General features: G+C 43.8%; 1 protein-coding gene across 6 annotated transcripts in view; it reads left to right on the forward strand.

Annotated features, from left to right (window-relative positions):
* sdccag8 (SHH signaling and ciliogenesis regulator sdccag8) overlaps positions 1-18,789 on the forward strand; it is a 103,832-nt gene that overhangs the window by 35,763 nt on the left and 49,280 nt on the right. For 4 of the 6 annotated variants that reach the window (XR_008078411.1, XR_004829565.2, XM_035801118.2 and 1 more), the window contains 3 exons: positions 3,882-4,009; positions 5,952-6,060; positions 10,843-10,974. Coding sequence is in view for 4 of the 6 variants with exons in the window: in XM_035801118.2 (XP_035657011.1) it covers positions 3,882-4,009; positions 5,952-6,060; positions 10,843-10,974 (369 nt within the window). In the remaining 2 variants the exon portion in view is untranslated. Of the gene's footprint in view, positions 1-3,881; positions 4,010-5,951; positions 6,061-10,842; positions 10,975-15,079; positions 15,419-15,449; positions 16,171-18,789 lie in introns of those variants that run through there. The other 2 variants (XM_035801119.2, XM_035801120.2) reach the window with 2 other exon arrangements.

The raw sequence follows: 18,789 nt of genomic DNA on the forward strand, positions 1-18,789 counted from the left end.
CTAGAAGGGGCTGCTTTTGATATTTCTCTATCTTAGAGAGTGAGGGGGAGATGTGTTAGTTAGATTGAAGGACATGGGTGAATGGAGTGCAATTGACACACCAGCGGCTGAATAAATGTGTTAAAATATACAAGGTGTACTTTAAAGTGTGTCTGTGTGTGGATTCTGAACTTTATTCTTCCCTGAGCTGAGTACATGGTGTCATTAGACCACATTTGTTGCAAGCGCCCAATATGCCACAAATACCCCCAGTTGGCAGTGCCACACCAAATCAGCATTCATTAGTTCTTTTTATACTGTTATTCTTAGCCTCAGGATCTATCTATTTAGAGATCATTTGACATCAATGTAAATGTATGAATGACGGGATGAATGAGAATAGTGAACCACAACTGTATCAATATATGTTTTCCATGTATAATGTAATTGCAATAGAGTATTGTTGTGATGAGTGTTTACAGTTTTCAGAGTTGGGTAAGTCATTGAATGGATGAATTTGCTTGGGAACATGCTATCTGTTTTGCACTGAGCAATGCTATATGGCCACTGTTATCACATATTGTTTATTTGTTCTGTTTTGGGCTGGGTGGGAACATCAGGCCTACTGTGCTCGTTGAATACTGCTTCTATTCCTCATATTCAAATAAATCCTAGTTCCACATGTACTATACCATGTTTTTCAGTTTAGATTTTCACTGTAAAAGTGTAGAATTTGATGTTATCTAAGTTGACCAACATGTTCACAAAGTTAGTCTTGAGAGAGGTTGACGCATTATCACACTAAACAGTAGCTGGTGTTGCCAAGCGGCTGACTCCAATTTGCGCTCGTTTTAGGAACCGTAGCATTTGGTCATTCCTGGCTGTGGATCATGGAGCACCGCGGGGTGCTGCAAACTCTGCGCTCGAATGGGCTGTGGTATTCCAAATCAAATGGGCAACAGCTTGACTAGTACCCACTTAGGCAGCCCTGGGCCCTCACTTAGTGCTCTAGCACCCAGGACCTAGCCACAGAGCCTGGTGCTGGGACGGGATAGTATAGTTCCCCCTATCAGGCTGGTCGACCCTGCGCTGTCTCCTGACTGACTCACTGACCATTAGGCCTCGCTCACTCACGTAATTATAGCCAGTGAGCAAACAGAAAGTGACCCTGGACTGAGAGATATGGAACTGTGAGAAATGTCAGTTAGGGGAGTTCTAGGCGGTTGCTCTCTATGTAGGGTTGGAATACCGATGGAATGGGTCTCGACTCATCCTAAATCAGGTTCAGAAAATGAGGCAATTTGTTTTGCAGCAAAATATTTAATTTTACACATGAAATGACATATTTAAAAACAACAAAAGATAGTAAAGGATATTTATTATTAATTAGGTGGGTGCGTATATCTGTCCTATTTCACACAAGTACAAGTGTGTATTATACGCATTTGTGAATTGGACATTTAGTTTTTTTGCATATCCCAGCTTTACCTCAAACACCCTTGGGGAGTGGGGTCACGTCCAGAGTCAGCCATGATCAACGGCGACCCTGGAGCAATTCGGGTTAAGTGCCTTGCTCAAGGGATCATCGCCAGGTGTTTCATCTTGCCGGCTCGGGCATTCGAACTAGCAACTTTTTGGTTACTGGCCCAACACTCTAAACGCTACTTTACCTGCCTTTACCTACCTGAAGTGCATCTCCAATATAAAAGCACTACTTACAATATATCATCATTTACTATCATATTGTACTATAGAAATGGAAATAAGGTTCAGGGGCATCTTCACTAGAGCTTCAGAAAGAACAAATCGAACTTCCGCTCTTTCGCTCTCTTCTGACCATGGCTCATCTTGGCCTTCTGGCTCAAAACTTCCAACTCTCGTCAGTCGTCATCAGTCCTCTCTGAAACTTTCTGGCCGGCTGTCTCATGCTAATTGGTGGATAAACACCACCGGTGCGAGGCTGGGAGGCTGGGGCCCCCCTGGAAACAAACAGTAACAAATGGCTGGCTGTGAGGGCTCTGCAAGCCCACGCTGGGCGCTGGTGTGGGGATGGATGGTGTTTTAGGCCGCTGTTCAAGCACTGCAGGGGGCCGGGCGGGTGGCCGCTCTCTCTCTCCTGGTCTCCTAGGCAGGCGCACCACCACAACCCAACACCCCGCCCCCCTGCGTTCACACTCCAGACGACAGCAGGCCTGGAGAGACGGTCACTTTGGAGCCCTGTTCCAAAACCCAGTGTGGGAGAAAAGTTTGGTCGCTTTCTTTCGTTCTCTACCATAATTAACACTTTAAAAAAAACTTTTGTGCAATTTTTTGGGGGGTTTCCGTTGTCGTTAGATTTCAAATTGATGTTTTGTTCATATTGAATTTGCTATAGATTGATTGATATTTGTTTTAGTTTATTTTGTTAGAAATGTAAAGATAAAAGTCTTGATACGGATCTCATTTTTGATGGCGGTAAAAAGCACAACATGACATTGTATTCTATGAGCAACATTAGTAGTTTGATTGTGATTTTCATGACTGTATTGTCATTCTATATATATCACAGACAGTATCACCAGCAAAACCACCTCCATGCTTCACGGTGGGAACTACACATGCAGAGATCATCCGTTCACCTACTGCGTCTCACAAAGACTCACATTTAGACTCAGCAGACCAAAAGACACATTTCCACCGGTCTAATGTCCATTGCTCGTGTTTCTTGGCCCAAGCAAGTCTCTTCTTCTTATTGGTGTCCTTTAGTAGTGGTTTCTGTGTAGCAATTCATCCATTAAGGCCTGATTCACGCAGTCTCCTCTGAACAGTTGATGTTGAACTCTGTGAAGCATTTATTTGGGCTGCAATCTGAGGCTGGTAACTCTAATGAACATCTCCTCTGCAGCAGAGGTAACTTTGGGTCTTCCTTTCCTGTGGCGGTCCTCATGAGAGCCAGTTTAATCATAGCGCTTGGTTTTTGTGACTGCACTTGAAGAAACTTTCAAAGTTCTTGAAATTTTCCGTATTGACTGACCTTCACGTCTTAAAGTAATGGTGGACTGTTGTCTCTCTATGCTTATTTGAACTGTTCTTGTCATAATATGGACTTGGTCTTTTGCGAAATAGGGCTATCTTCTGTATACCACCCCTACCTTGTCACAACACAACTGATTTTTTTGGTTACTACATGATTCCAAGTGTTATTTCCTAGTTTCGATGTCTTCACTATTATTCTATAATGTAGAAAAATAGTTTAAAAAAATAAAGAAAAACCCTTGAATGAGTAGGTGTGCCCAAACTTTTGACTGGTACTGTATCTAATATATAGAGATGCACTATCCCTTTAAAAGCGTGAGATTTTGCTAATTAAGCCCCCTTTCTACTTCTCCAGAGTCAGATTAACTCATGGATACCATTTTTATGTCTTTGCATGCAGTTTGAAGGAAGTTGCTAACTAGCGTCAGCACAATGACTGGAAGTCTAGGGGAGCAGCTAGACTTCCAGCTTGCTAGCTGTTCCCATAGACTTCCAGGCATTGTGCTAATGCTAGTTAGCAACTTCTTTTGAACTACATGTTATACTACATGTTTATATATAAACTACATTATATATATATATATATATATATATAAACTACATGTTATATATAAACAAAAAAATGTCCCGCCGCTGCTAAATTAATATAGGGGAAGCACACGATACAGCTTTATTGTTTACCATTAGTCCATCACATGTACAGTACTTCTCACCCCCTCAGTGTACACTGTGTTCTGTTGCATTGTGTAGTGGACAGCTGCCTCAACACCCAGGGGCCTATTGTCTGGGGCGTGACACTTTTACCCTTCCACCCCTCATGAGCTGTCTTTTTATTTCCCTCCTCTCTATCTCTGTCTTTCTATCTTTTCTCCGTCTCTCTCGCTCAGGCAGGAGAAGGAGAGTGCGGAGCGCTGCCGGGGTGAGGACATGGATGCTCTGACCTTCTCTGCACAGCAGCGCGAGCAGGAGCTGACACAGAGGCTCCAGCAAATGGAGGCGCAGCACGAGCGGAGCGGTGGGTGTCCGGTGGCGCCGCCACAGCCTGCCAAAAGAACACCCCCACCTTTCTCCACCATCCATGCCCCCATCCGCACCCCGGCCCATGCCACACTGTGAGGGACGGCATCAGGAACACCTGTAACCTTTGGCTGGCCGAAGGGAGCAGATGCTTGGCACTCCAGAGATTGGCCATTACATATTAGTTATCGTTTAGAAAGGGAAAAATGGGCTGTGTTCTGGGCCCACTGTCTGTAGATTTCAGAGTGCTGCTCTCACATCTGTTGCACCATCTGGATCCAGCGAGTTTATTTACCTGTGTTTTGAGAAACTTGAAGCCTGCTGATTGCCAGAACAAAGCCTCGGGAAAACAAAGGGCTTCTTTTTGGCGCAGCTCGGCGGCACACATGTTGTCTAAAGAGAGATGGCATCAGAAGCTCAGCAGGAAGCTCTCTGGGCCTATGGAATTAGTCCTTTAATACCACAGACCACTTCCTTCTCTAAAGCGTATAATGGCCACTCTCACCAGCTAATTAGTTTTCTCTCTCTCCCAACCACCCCCTCCATCCCTCTCTTCCTCCCTCCCTCCCCCTCCCTCGCTTTCTAAACAGTTTGGTTTTTAGTAGTTGTAGACAGAATAGCCTCTAGACGATATGTTTTTTTTCTTTCTCTCTCTCCGCTGTTTGTTTTTACTCCCAGTTTGTTTGTCTTTGTATCTTGTTTGTCTCTGTGGCCTACGCATGCCCAGCCGCTTTCAAAGCCTGTTAGCTAATTACCATTCTTTTGGGCAAGTTTTTTTCTACTGCTCCCAGCCTGCGACCCAACTTTTTTTTGGTAAAGTTTAATTTCGCAACATAAAAAAAAAAGATTTCCACACCACGTCCCAAATATCTGTATTTGCTTTGTGTGTCCATGCTGTGCGCTTTGTCTATTTATGTCCAAATGGCTAGCACAGAGCTTTCTGGAGTCTTTTCCTCTGTACACTGGCAGACTATGTCGATAAGCCACCATGACAAAATCATTTTAGAGAGAACATGAAACCAGCTCTGTTTTCTTGAACAGATTGGCTGTGTGGAGTTAGTAATTGCTCCCTACTTTATGTACAGTCACAGTTCATTTCACCCCTGAGCATCATCCCCTAAGTCGCTCTCCTAGTTTAGTGGTAAATAACCCGACCAGTGGAATCCAACCTCGTCTGAATAGCAGCTTGTTTCGCTTCCTCTGAATGAAAGGAATCTGACTAGCATGTCTCAGCACTGCAGAAGCTAGAACATTTTACTGTAAACTACCCTTACTCAGCCAGAATGTACAATGTTGAAGTCCAATTTCCCTGTGAATGCCAGGTGAGGTAAAACACTTCATAAGCTCTCCTGCATGAAGCACTTGAGATCTAAGCCTGGAAGAGTCATCTGCATATCCACTCGGCTGCTATTTCACAGAATAGTAAATAGTTGAAAGGCTCTTTATAAATCTGAGGTACTTTTCAAAAGACTGAGTCCTTCATGAGTTATATTGTGACAGAATGGTAGAGCAGGTGGAATGGACAACATTCCAAACTTGCGGCATTGTTTTAAAAAGACATATGTTGGTGATGATACCGCCGCACAACATTTCAAAGACTGATCAAAGTCGAGCGTTGGATCGTTCCAAAAGAGTCGCGAGTCAGTCTATGGGCACTGTAAAACAACACATTTCACTGCACCTACTGAGTGTGGTGTATGTGGCAATAAAACATGTCATTATTTGTATTTATTATACATGACAACAAGGTTAAAAACAGTAAACAACTTTATTGCATGGTGAATCTGCACCAAGATACTAGGCACAAATAAACATATTGTATGTAATTCACCATCTTTTTCCTGTACCTGTCCAGGATGCAAGATATTTGATGTTGAGTGAATGTACAGTATGTATCATGACTGTGGTCACTGACCCTGCTATCCCATGTTCTCTTGCAGTGGGTGAGCTGGAGGCCCTCCTCAGCTCCCAGAATGCCCTGATAGGGAAATTGAAGGATGAATGTCTCAGTCTGGGGACCAAGCTAGAGACGCTGACAGAGACTAGCAGGTAACACACCCACACTAGACATTAACACTTATTTACCGGACATTTATCAGTCAATCAAAGCCTTTTTTACTTCAGCAGTTGTCACAGAGTGCTTTACAGCTACCCAGCCTAAAACCCCAAAAGAACAAGCAATGCAGATGCAGAGGCACAGTGGCTAGGAAGAACTTAGAAAGGCAGGAACCAGGGAAAAAACCTAGAGGGACCAGGCTCGGAAGAGTGGCCAGTCTTCTTCAGAGACGTTTATCACTTATTTATACTATTTATGTCACTCTGTCAGACTTTTTAAAATGCGGTCATGATAACCAGCAGTTTAAAAAACAAAAAGCAATTCAAAGCATGACATATTTTCACTGCCCGACTTCAGTGCCTGATGGAACCTGGAATTGCGTTGCCGGCGAAAGACCTCGACCTTTGTTGTCTTTGACCATAATGTCAGATATGACATTGGATGAGAAGAACCATTGCGCATACCTCCAGATTGTGAAATCTGTTCTCCGTGGCACTGTTCCTTTGCAATGTTGTCACGACACTGTGCTGTATCAGAGCTGCTGTCATTATGCAGTGGGCCACGCCAGTCTGTCCACAGACACACACACACACACACACACACACACACACACACACACACACACACACACACACACACACACACACACACGTTTGTCACCTCAGGCCTTTGGGCCAGTCAGCTGTTAAAACAGTGTAAAGCACATTAGTCACATCACAGCCCCCAATCTGCCTCAGCCAGACCGCCCAACCTGCCTAGGTCCTACCAACCCCATATACAGGACGACACACTCTCATCTTAGAAGAGAATACACCCATACACACAGATACATACTCAGTAATGCTAACACAGAGGAGAGCAGCTTGTAAGCCAACGTTTAAATGCTCTCGCTTTCTCTCTCTCCTAAACACACATACACACAATTGTAAAACCACGACATCCGCTGCGTAGCCCTCATTCAGTGTTGCACTGCGGTGGCCTTTTGTTGTGTGTCTGCAGGCTGTTTCAGCTCCCGATGCCTCATGCTCAATGTGCCAGCTAAAGCGCTGCCGGCCTGCTAGCCAGATGAATGCACTGCGTTCATCTGCACCACTACACCCAACAGTAAACAAGGCAAAGGCCTCCTCCTTCTCCACAGCCCAGTGCAGCCTGTTGAGAGAAGAAGAGAATGAGGGGAGGCCAATAGCCTGCTGGCCAATTTGGGCTCCTCACATGTGGGATGAGTAGACCTCAACTTGGGAAAAGGATGGAGCTCCTTACCTGAAAGTCTTGATTGCCACAGAGCTGTACATCAGTGGTTCTCAATCCTGGTCCTGGGGACACAAAGGGGTGCACATTAACTTTTTTGCAATAGCATTACACAGCTAAGGTCTAATGGTCAACTCATCATCAAGCTTTGATGATTTGAATCAGGTGTTAGTGCTAAGGCAAAAACTAAAATGTGCACCTGTTTTTGGGTCCCCAGGACCAGGTTTGAGAACCACTGCTGTACATACAGTTGAAGTCTGAAGTTTACATACACTCAGTATTTGGTAGCATTGCCTTTAAATTGTTTAATGTTTCAGGTAGCCTTCCACAAGCTTCCCACAATAAGTTGGGTACATTTTGGCCTATTTCTCCTGACAGAGCTGGTGTAACTGTGTCAGGTTTGGCCTCCTTGCTCGCACACGCTTTTTCAGTTCTGCCCACAAATTTTCTATAGGTTTGAAGTCAGGGCTTTGTAATGGCCACTCCAATGCCTTGACTCTGTTGTCCTTAAGCCATTTTGCCACAAATTTGGAAGTATGCTTGGTGTCATTGTCCATTTGGAAGACCCATTTGTGACCAAACTTTAACTTCCAGACTGATGTCTTGAGATGTTGCTTCAATTTATCCACATAATTTTCCACCCTCATGATGCCATCTATTTTGTGAAGTGCACCAGTTCCTCCTGCAGCAAAGCACCCCCACAACATCATGCTGCCACCCCCGTGCTTCACAGTTGGGATGGACGGCTTGCAACCCTCCCCCCTTTTCCTCCAAGTTATATTTTTTCTCCAAAAAGTACAATCTTTGTCCCCATGTGCAGTTCAAACCATAGTCTGGATTTTTTTATGGTGGTTTTGGAGCAGTGGCTTCTTGTTGAGCGGCCTTTCAGGTTATGTCGATATAGGGCTGGTTTTACTGTGGATATAGATACTTTTGTACCTGTTTCCTCCAGCATCTTCACAATATTCTTTGCTGCTGTTCTGGGATTGATTTGCACTTTTTGCACCAAAGTACGTTCATCTCTAGGAGACAGAATGCGTCTCCTTCCTGAGCGGTATAATGGCTGCGTGGTCCCATGGTGTTTATACTTGCATACTATTGTTTGTACAGATGAACGTGCTACCTTCAGGCATTTGGACATTTTTTCCAATGATGAACCAGACTTGTGGAGGTCTACCATTTTTTTGTGAGGTCTTTTTAATTTTGTTTCCTCATGATGTCAAGCAAAGAGGCACTAAGTTTGGAGGAAGGACATGAAATACATCAACAGGTACACCTCCAATTGACAGAAATGATGTAAATTAGCCTATCAGAAGCTTCTAAAGCCATGACATAATTTTCTGGAATTTTCCAAGCTGTTTAAAGGCATAGTCCACTTAGTGTATGTAAACTTCTGACCCACTGGAATTGTGATACAGTGAATTATAAGGGAAATAATCTGTCTGTAAACAATTGTTGGAAAAATTACTTGTGTCATGCACAGAGTAGATGTCCTAACCAACTTGCCAAAACTATAGCTTGTTAACAATACATTTGTGGAGTGGTTGAAAAACGAGTTAAAAAAATTATAATTTGATGACTCCAACCTAAGTGTATGTAAACTTCCGACTTCAACTGTAGATGTCGGTTAACACTACAGCTCCTCTCATTCTTTCCTCTCATTTCATACTTGGAATGCAGTGTGTCAATGGCTCCTATCTTTCAGAACAACCTACTGGCTAAATGTCATTCATAGCTATGGCAGCAGCCTTCTGTCGGATCACACAGTTGGAGAAATGAGCTATCGCTATCACCTAATGGGGTAGACTTGGCAGAGTTGGAGCACTGTTGTTGCTGTTTATGAGAGAATCCTTAAGGTTTCAACAACCTGGCTATTCACCTTTTGGAAGCTTTGCAAAAAATAAAAATGGTGGTAAAACCGTTTATTACTTAGTGTGCGTTAAGTACAAATCAAATGGTATTTGTCACATGCTTCATAGTTGTAGACTAACAGTGAAATGTTTATTTACGGGCCCTTCCCTACAATGCAGAGAAAAAATAGAGCAGTTATAGAAAGATAATAACACAAGGAGTAAATACACAATGAATAACGATAACTTGGCTGTATACACAGGGTACCAGTACTGAGTCAATGATAACTTGGCTATATACACAGGGTACCAGTACTGAGTCAATGATAACTTGGCTGTATACACAGGGTACCAGTACTGAGTCAATGATAACTTTGCTATATACACAGGGTACCAGTACTGAGTCAATGATAACTTTGCTATATACACAGGGTACCAGTACTGAGTCAATGATAACTTGGCTGTATACACAAGGTACCAGTACTGAGTCAATGATAACTTGGCTGTATACACAAGGTACCAGTACTGAGTCAATGATAACTTGGCTGTATACACAGGGTACCAGTACTGAGTCAATGATAACTTGGCTATATATACAGGGTACCAGTACTGAGTCAATGATAACTTGGCTGTATACACAGGGTAACAGTACTGAGACAATGATAACTTTGCTGTATACGCAGGGTACCAGTACTGAGTTAATGATAACTTGGCTGTATACGCAGGGTACCAGTACTGAGTCAATGATAACTTGGCTGTATACGCAGGGTACCAGTACTGAGACAATGATAACTTGGCTGTATACGCAGGGTACCAGTACTGAGACAATGATAACTTGGCTGTATACGCAGGGTACCATTACTGAGTCAATGATAACTTGGCTGTATACACAGGGTACCAGTACTGAGTCAATGATAACTTGGCTGTATACACAGGGTACCAGTACTGAGTCAATGATAACTTGGCTGTATACACAGGGTACCAGTACTGAGTCAATGATAACTTGGCTATATACACAGGGTACCAGTACTGAGTCAATGATAACTTGGCTATATACACAGGGTACCAGTACTGAGTCAATGATAACTTGGCTGTATACACAGGGTACCAGTACTGAGTCAATGATAACTTTGCCGAAATCCCAGTTGGACGATTCCCAGAATCAGGAGGGAATAAACAGGAAATCCGGAATCTTCCAACCAGGATTTCTGGAAAACCAGGGAATTTATTGAATGTTCCTGGATTTTTGCAACCCAAGTCAAGATGCTCTCAATGGTGCAGCTGTATAACTTTTTGAGGATCTGAGGGCCAATGCCAAAGCTTTTCAGCTTCCTGGGGGGGAAGAGAAATTGTTGTGCCTTTTTCACGACTGTGTTGGTGTGTGTGGACCATGTTCATTCCTTAGTGATGTGGACACTGAGGAACTTGAAGTTCTCCACCTGTTCCACTACAGCCTACAGCAAACGTACTTCACGTGCTATTGAAGAACAGTGCACACTGTTTTGGGGAAACGTGTCATTCAATACCAACTGTCACACAACGTAGCAGATTATTGAATCAAACTGAACACACCCCTGGTTGGCAACAAAATTAAATCTCTGGCAAGACTGATAGCTGAACACTCAATGCCGTTAAAAGCAACAATTGTAAAAATGTATTTGTATGTGTGGTTGACAGGCGCGAGGTGGAGCAGCTTTCCCTGGAGAAAGATCATCTGGAAGAGAGTGTTGGGAAGCTGAGAGCTCGCTGTACAGAGATGGAGGAGCAGTGTGTACAACATGGGAGGATGCACCAGCGCATGAAGAACAGGTATTAACTCGCGAACACACACACACACACCCTGGTCTACACAAGCACAGGGATAGCTGATATGGATTATGGAAGGATATTGCTAAGCCATGAAGTGCGAATTGATTTTCTAGGATCTAGGATCAATCGCTCTCATGTTGAGTACTGTAGCGATTAAAGGACATTTTGAAAGGAGAAGATGAAGAGTGAAAAGAATTTGAAGTCTAACCTTCCCGGCAGTAGAGATACAGTACAGTGTATGCACTAGTGGTCAGTACAGTAGCACAGTATCTGGTCTACAGTAGTCTTTTTAAAGACTGTTGTGTTGCGGGGGCCTCTTCCATCTGACTCGGGAGGGTATACAGAACTTACTATACGGCCCACAGCGCTGAGCCCAGGGCCGCTTGGCACACAGCCTGGCAGTGCCACGTGGGTGAGGGTGTGGGCGTCAGCTCCGTGCTTCGGCGCTCCACTGAGGATTCTTCTAGGAGCCTGTATCCCCCGCCCGCCCCCCACCCCACACCCCCGCTCCCAACGTAGCACTACATATTGTTTAACACCCACTGTCAAAAACGTGCCGGGAAGAAAAACAATAGGTAAAAAGAAGTTGAGAGAGAATTGCAGCTGTACGGTCTGTGACGTTGTTCACGTTGTGAATCCCCATATTGCAGAAGACACAGTGGGAAAATAGAGTTCTGTTTTCTACAGGTGTGTAGAAATTTAAAATTTGTAATTTTTTCTTTCCAATTAAGATGTACTATCAGTTATGTTTGGTGAATCTTGTTTGAGCACTGTAATTGAACCTTGAAGGCGAGCTTAATTTTTACTGCGAAGACGTATAGGTACTTATTTACAGTGATGGCAGTTGTTGTCTGTTGTGATTGCATTGAAAGGATCGAGAGAAATCTGGAGCCTGGCTTAATCTTTAATGTACCTACCTCACAAATGTAAAACAAGATCTCTGTTGTTAAAGAAGTGGAGATGTGGCTGCGTACAATTATGAGAACCATTATGACGCGTGAGGCATTTAGTTTGAGATTCTGGTGTTTTGCCAAGTTCCCTTCCTCACTAATCCCAGCAGCACTATGCTAAGGGTGATTCTCCTGTGTGTTCAGTGCTCTGGGAATAGGTGGCACAGCGGGCATACTGCCCTGGCACACGGGGTTAAGGTGTACGTGTTAACAAGCAGGTGCAAATGGGTTCATCCAACATGCAAATAACCAAGGCTCTGCCGCTCTCACATATTCTACATTGAGCGCAATCTGTGCTGTGAAGAGCTGCAACAGCGTGGCGCGTATGAAACATTTGGAAAATCAGCTTGATTTATTTTTACATTTGGGGAGAGAATGCCAAGCTACACAGGGGTTTTAGCACACAATGTTTTCGCTCCTGCATTTATTTATTTATTATAGTATTTCTGTGTTTTTTGCCCGGAGATTGGGGAGAGATGTCCGAGACACAAAGTATGCAACATGATATATATTGTAAGGAACACAATTGAATGATTTGAAACACAGCCTAGTTATCTGGCTATAGCAACATTTTGTTCAGAGAATGTATCAGGAACTAACATGTTGCATTGTGGTTTGATATTTGATCTGTCATTTTATTCAAGACACATTTTAAACACAGCTCCTGATTTGAGGCTCTGTTTTTAATTATGATGAAAATGATATCACAATCAAAGTGATTAATCAAGAATAGAATAGTATAACTAATTCAAACACTGTTGTGATAAAGGGTTAACCACACTGAATAAAAAGTAAAACATTTTATTAGAGTAGGTATTATCTATTCAGAGAATTTGATTTAGTTAGTATTCCAGATGTAATTTTCCTAAATGACTATCTTATGATCCAAGGACTCTCATGTAAAGCAATATTTTAGTGTAAGGCTTGGACTTTAACTGACAGCGGATGTATCCTATAAATTGCATAAGGAAAAGTTGTTTCTGAAGCATTTGTGTGATGTGTAGTTGAAGATGAATCAAATTATTCAATCAATATATTGAATTGAATTATATGCAATGAATAGATAAATTACTGAATTGGATAGGTTTACACAGTATGGAGTCAGTTATCAAATTGCCAAATTGTGAATGATTCTTTCAAGAGAGAAAAACAAGTTCCTGGTGAGCATCTTTGTAATGAAGTAATTGGGGTAAATAATATAATGACGTGTTTGAATTGTTTCAGTATCGTCATGTATTCTGTTCCTAATGTTTCAGTGTCTATAGAAAGCAATAATTGGATGATAGAAGAGATTCAGCAGCAGGCAGATTTTTCCTTCCTCAACAGGAATGCAATTAAGTCCGGGAGTTACAACTGTAGTTTAATCAAGCACACTCCAGTCCTATTGACACCGCTTTCTCACCTGTGCACTGTGTAATCTATCCAACTCTAAACATTTATCATTACATTGACATGTGTATAGAAATTATCTTCAAGAAACTAAGCTACATAAGTGAATTGAAAAGTTGTTTAGGGTTTAGGTTGTACACCAATACACTTTAAAATGTTGTGTGTACAGCACTGCTCTGCCCCGTCGCTTCAGTTGTTGTTTTAACCACACTTCTGCCCGTCTGCACCAAGTGCCACACCGTCCCTTCACCCCCTGCCAGCATGCTCCTTCAGCAATTATCACCAACACTCTGACAAACACACACTGGCGTCTTGCATCACGGCCCTTTAAGGAGAGCAGTAATGCATACGCAGATGTGCCGCTAAATCTACTGGCTTCTGTCAGCCATATGGCCCCATAAAGAAAGGTGGTGTGCGTGTCTGGAGTAGAAGAGAGAGAGCGATGGAGGGCTGTGTGTGGAAGAGGTGCAGGCAGTTGTTGGAGCTGTGTTGGGCAAAAGGCTCCAGGAGATTGGATAATAGAACAAACGGTGGACGGCGGTCCGGGAACAGCCTTGCCGCTGCTGGGGGAGACCGAAGGCCCCCAGGCGAGGGCTGCTTCATCTGGTTCTCTGCCACCCACCCCCTCCTCCACTTCTCCTCCCACCCCATCTTCTTCCCCCACCCTATCTTCTCCCCCCAACACACACTGTGCTGCCATCTCCCCAAAACAAGAAGACGCTCCTCAAACTTTTCATTTGCAAATGAAGTTGGCAGAGGTAAGGAAGATGCAGAAAGGGTTGCGTGTGAGAGAGAGAGAAGCGCGGGGGGGGGGGGGCGGCTGATCCTAGAGGAGTGGTTATTATTCTTGATTAATCTGACCCCCATTTCAGTAATTTACTAATGTGTGAGCAGAATGGGGGGGTACAGTACGGTGTGAGCAGAATGGGGGGGTACAGTATGTTGTGAGCAGAATGGGGGTACAGGGGTGAGCAGAATGGGGGTACAGTACGGTGTGAGCAGAATGGGGGGGTACAGTATGTTGTGAGCAGAATGGGGGTACAGTATGGTGTGAGCAGAATGGGGGTACAGTACGGTGTGAGTAGAATGGGGGTACAGTAAGGTGTGAGCAGAATGGGGGGTACAGTATGGTGTGAGCAGAATGGGGGTACAGTATGGTGTGAGCAGAATGGGGGGGTACAGTACGGTGTGAGCAGAATGGGGGTACAGTATGGTGTGAGCAGAATGGGGGGTACAGTGTGGTGTGAGCAGAATGGGGGTACAGTATGGTGTGAGCAGAATGGGGGGGTACAGTATGGTGTGAGCAGAATGGGGGTACAGTGTGGTGTGAGCAGAATGGGGGTACAGTATGGTGTGAGCAGAATGGGGGGGTACAGTACGGTGTGAGCAGAATGGGGGGGGGGTACAGTATGGTGTGAGCAGAATGGGGGGGTACAGTACAGTGTGAGCAGAATGGGGGGGTACAGTATGGTGTGAGCAGAATGGGGGGGTACAATACAGCAAGACAATTTTAGACCATGTGGTTTTTTTCACCCTTCATGTTTTTCCTTAATCAAAATAATCATACAATGTTCACGTTTGTGAAAATATGAGATAGGAATGGAATCAGCATATCAGAGGCTATATCAGGACAGTCTTCCAGCCTGAGTTCCCTTTACTCTTCAGTATGGGCTCGTTGTTCTCCTTTCTCCCTCTGGGTGGCACTGATGCTCCCTCTCTCTCTCTTCATCCTTCCATCCCTTGCTCTGCCTCTCTGTCTCACCCAGCTGGCCTGTGTAGCCTGGGGCTGAGGCTGGGCGGCCTGCTGAAATAGCATTGTCAAACGGTGGCTTTACAGCTCCGATGCTGTACGCCGGGCCGCTTCCCAGAGGCATGCAAGCTGGAGCGCTGTGTTACTAACCAGAGCATCACATCAACAGACCTCTCAGCGTTACACCGTCCACAAAACCAACTAAAACAGCAACATTAGCTCTTTTAGAACTATGACTTTCATTGGTTTAGTTTGTTATTTTGGAGTTTTGTTTTGTGTAACAGTTTGTCGTTACATTACGGTGGTTATTTTGGCTCATTTTTACCACCAGACATTGTTTTTATTGGGAGTATCTAAAAAAGGTCTAAGGTCTTTTTTTTTTTTAGGAAGACTGGATGCTGTGTTTAGCTTGTGTTCTATTGGAGACCAGGACTGTTTCAGCAAATCCACTGTTCTGTTGTCTACGTGAGCTATTCATCATGCCAATAATTACATGGATTAAAGATATTCAATCAAACTAATAAAGGGTACCATGATTAACAACGGGCCAGTCTATTCCTAACAGGTTGGGGGTATGATATTCATCATGGCCTCCGGGCATACACTCCACCCACCCCTGTGCCATGCCAGGTTTAGGCTTAGGCGGGGTAGGTCGGACTGAGCTGGGATGGGTAAGGTTTCTTTTAAGGGGGGTGAGGTGGGGTGCTGAGCAGCTGTAGCCGTGCTGCCCCTGGCGGTATGGTTTTAACCAGGCAAGCCAAGGCAGTCTGCCTTCATTCTTCACCCCCTCTCCTCACTCTCTATCCCCCATGATCCCCAATCTGGGCTGGGTTGTTAGTGGTGGTTCATCTACTCCCATTCAAATGAATATTGCATAATGACAGATTGAACATGGGTCAGACTCTAGCTAAGGAGATATGCGTTTTCCTGTGACCGTATAATGTCCCTTATGTTAGTGCAAAGTGATGCCAAATTCAGACTTCTATCTTCACCAAGTTGTATGCTATAGGTTTAACTGGAGTTGTTCGGATGGTCCTAATGTTATACTATAGTATTCAGTTCCAAAGAAGTTTCCAGGATATAATTTATTTCCAGGACACTCCTCTGATATGGGGAAAGAGTGGTGTTCTTATTAATGCTGTCTAAACCGGCCTTAGGTAACCCCCCCCACACTGTTTATTAAACCGGTTTGTAAATTCCTGGACATGTGTGTGTTTTCTCAACTGTTGGACAAGCCGAGCCAACACACCTCTGAAAAACCATAATTCTCAGGTGATATTGGGTTGTGCCAAGCAGGAGGTAGACTAGAGCTGGGTAAATGAAGAGAGTAGACTGGAGCTGGGTAAATGAAGAGACTAGACTAGAGCTGGGTAAATGAAGAGAGTAGACTAGAGCTGGGTAAATGAAGAGACTAGACTAGAGCTGGGTAAATGAAGAGAGTAGACTAGAACTGGGTAAATGAAGAGACTAGACTAGAACTGGGTAAATGAAGAGAGTAGACTAGAGCTGGGTAAATGAATAGAGTAGACTAGAGCTGGGTAAATGAAGAGTAGACTAGAGCTGGGTAAATGAAGAGAGTAGACTAGAGCTGGGTAAATGAAGAGACTAGACTAGAGCTGGGTAAATGAAGAGAGTAGACTAGAGCTGGGTAAATGAAGAGACTAGACTAGAGCTGGGTAAATGAAGAGACTAGACTAGAGCTGGGTAAATGAAGAGTAGACTAGAGCTGGGTAAATGAAGAGAGTAGACTAGAGCTGGGTAAATGAAGAGAGTAGACTAGAGCTGGGTAAATGAAAGAGTAGAGTAGACTAGAGCTGGGTAAATGAAGAGAGTAGACTAGAGCTGGGTAAATGAAGAGTAGACTAGAGCTGGGTAAATGAAGACAGTAGACTAGAGCTGGGTAAATGAAGAGAGTAGACTAGAGCTGGGTAAATGAAGAGAGTAGACTAGAGCTGGGTAAATGAAGAGTAGACTAGAGCTGGGTAAATGAAGAGAGTAGACTAGAGCTGGGTAAATGAAGAGACTAGACTAGAGCTGGGTAAATGAAGAGACTAGACTAGAGCTGGGTAAATGAAGAGAGTAGACTAGAGCTGGGTAAATGAAGAGAGTAGACTAGAGCTGGGTAAATGAAGAGAGTAGGCTAGAGCTGGGTAAATGAAGAGACTAGACTAGAACTGGGTAAATGAAGAGAGTAGACTAGAGCTGGGTAAATGAAGAGAGTAGACTGGAGCTGGGTAAATGAAGAGACTAGACTAGAGCTGGGTAAATGAAGAGACTAGACTAGAGCTGGGTAAATGAAGAGAGTAGACTAGAGCTGGGTAAATGAAGAGAGTAGACTAGAGCTGGGTAAATGAAGAGAGTAGACTAGAGCTGGGTAAATGAAGAGAGTAGACTAGAGCTGGGTAAATGAAGAGACTAGACTAGAGCTGGGTAAATGAAGAGACTAGACTAGAGCTGGGTAAATGAAGAGTAGACTAGAGCTAGGTAAATGAAGAGTAGACTAGAGCTAGGTAAATGAAGAGACTAGACTAGAGCTGGGTAAATGAAGAGACTAGACTAGAGCTGGGTAAATGAAGAGTAGACTAGAGCTGGGTAAATGAAGAGAGTAGACTAGAGCTGGGTAAATGAGTAGACTAGAGCTGGGTAAATGAAGAGTAGACTAGAGCTGGGTAAATGAAGAGAGTAGACTAGAGCTGGGTAAATGAAGAGAGTAGACTAGAGCTGGGTAAATGAAGAGAGTAGACTAGAGCTGGGTAAATGAAGAGTAGACTAGAGCTGGGTAAATGAAGAGAGTAGACTAGAGCTGGGTAAATGAAGAGACTAGACTAGAGCTGGGTAAATGAAGAGAGTAGACTAGAGCTGGGTAAATGAAGAGAGTAGACTAGAGCTGGGTAAATGAAGAGAGTAGGCTAGAGCTGGGTAAATGAAGAGACTAGACTAGAACTGGGTAAATGAAGAGAGTAGACTAGAGCTGGGTAAATGAAGGAGTAGACTGGAGCTGGGTAAATGAAGAGACTAGACTAGAGCTGGGTAAATGAAGAGAGTAGACTAGAGCTGGGTAAATGAAGAGAGTAGACTAGAGCTGGGTAAATGAAGAGAGTAGACTAGAGCTGGGTAAATGAAGAGTAGACTAGAGCTGGGTAAATGAAGAGACTAGACTAGAGCTGGGTAAATGAAGAGAGTAGACTAGAGCTGGGTAAATGAAGAGTAGACTAGAGCTGGGTAAATGAAAGAGTAGACTAGAGCTAGGTAAATGAAGAGTAGACTAGAGCTGGGTAAATGAAGAGAGTAGACTAGAGCTGGGTAAATGAAGAGAGTAGACTAGAGCTGGGTAAATGAAGAGAGTAGACTAGAGCTGGGTAAATGAAGAGAGTAGACTAGAGCTGGGTAAATGAAGAGTAGACTAGAGCTGGGTAAATGAAGAGAGTAGACTAGAGCTGGGTAAATGAAGAGAGTAGACTAGAGCTGGGTAAATGAAGAGACTAGACTAGAGCTGGGTAAATGAAGAGAGTAGACTAGAGCTGGGTAAATGAAGAGAGTAGACTAGAGCTGGGTAAATGAAGAGAGTAGACTAGAGCTGGGTAAATGAAGAGAGTAGACTAGAGCTGGGTAAATGAAGAGAGTAGACTAGAGCTGGGTAAATGAAGAGACTAGACTAGAGCTGGGTAAATGAAGAGACTAGACTAGAGCTGGGTAAATGAAGAGTAGACTAGAGCTAGGTAAATG

This window comes from Oncorhynchus keta, chromosome 24 (genome assembly GCF_023373465.1).
Source record: "Oncorhynchus keta strain PuntledgeMale-10-30-2019 chromosome 24, Oket_V2, whole genome shotgun sequence".
Taxonomy (NCBI): Eukaryota; Metazoa; Chordata; class Actinopteri; order Salmoniformes; family Salmonidae; genus Oncorhynchus; species Oncorhynchus keta.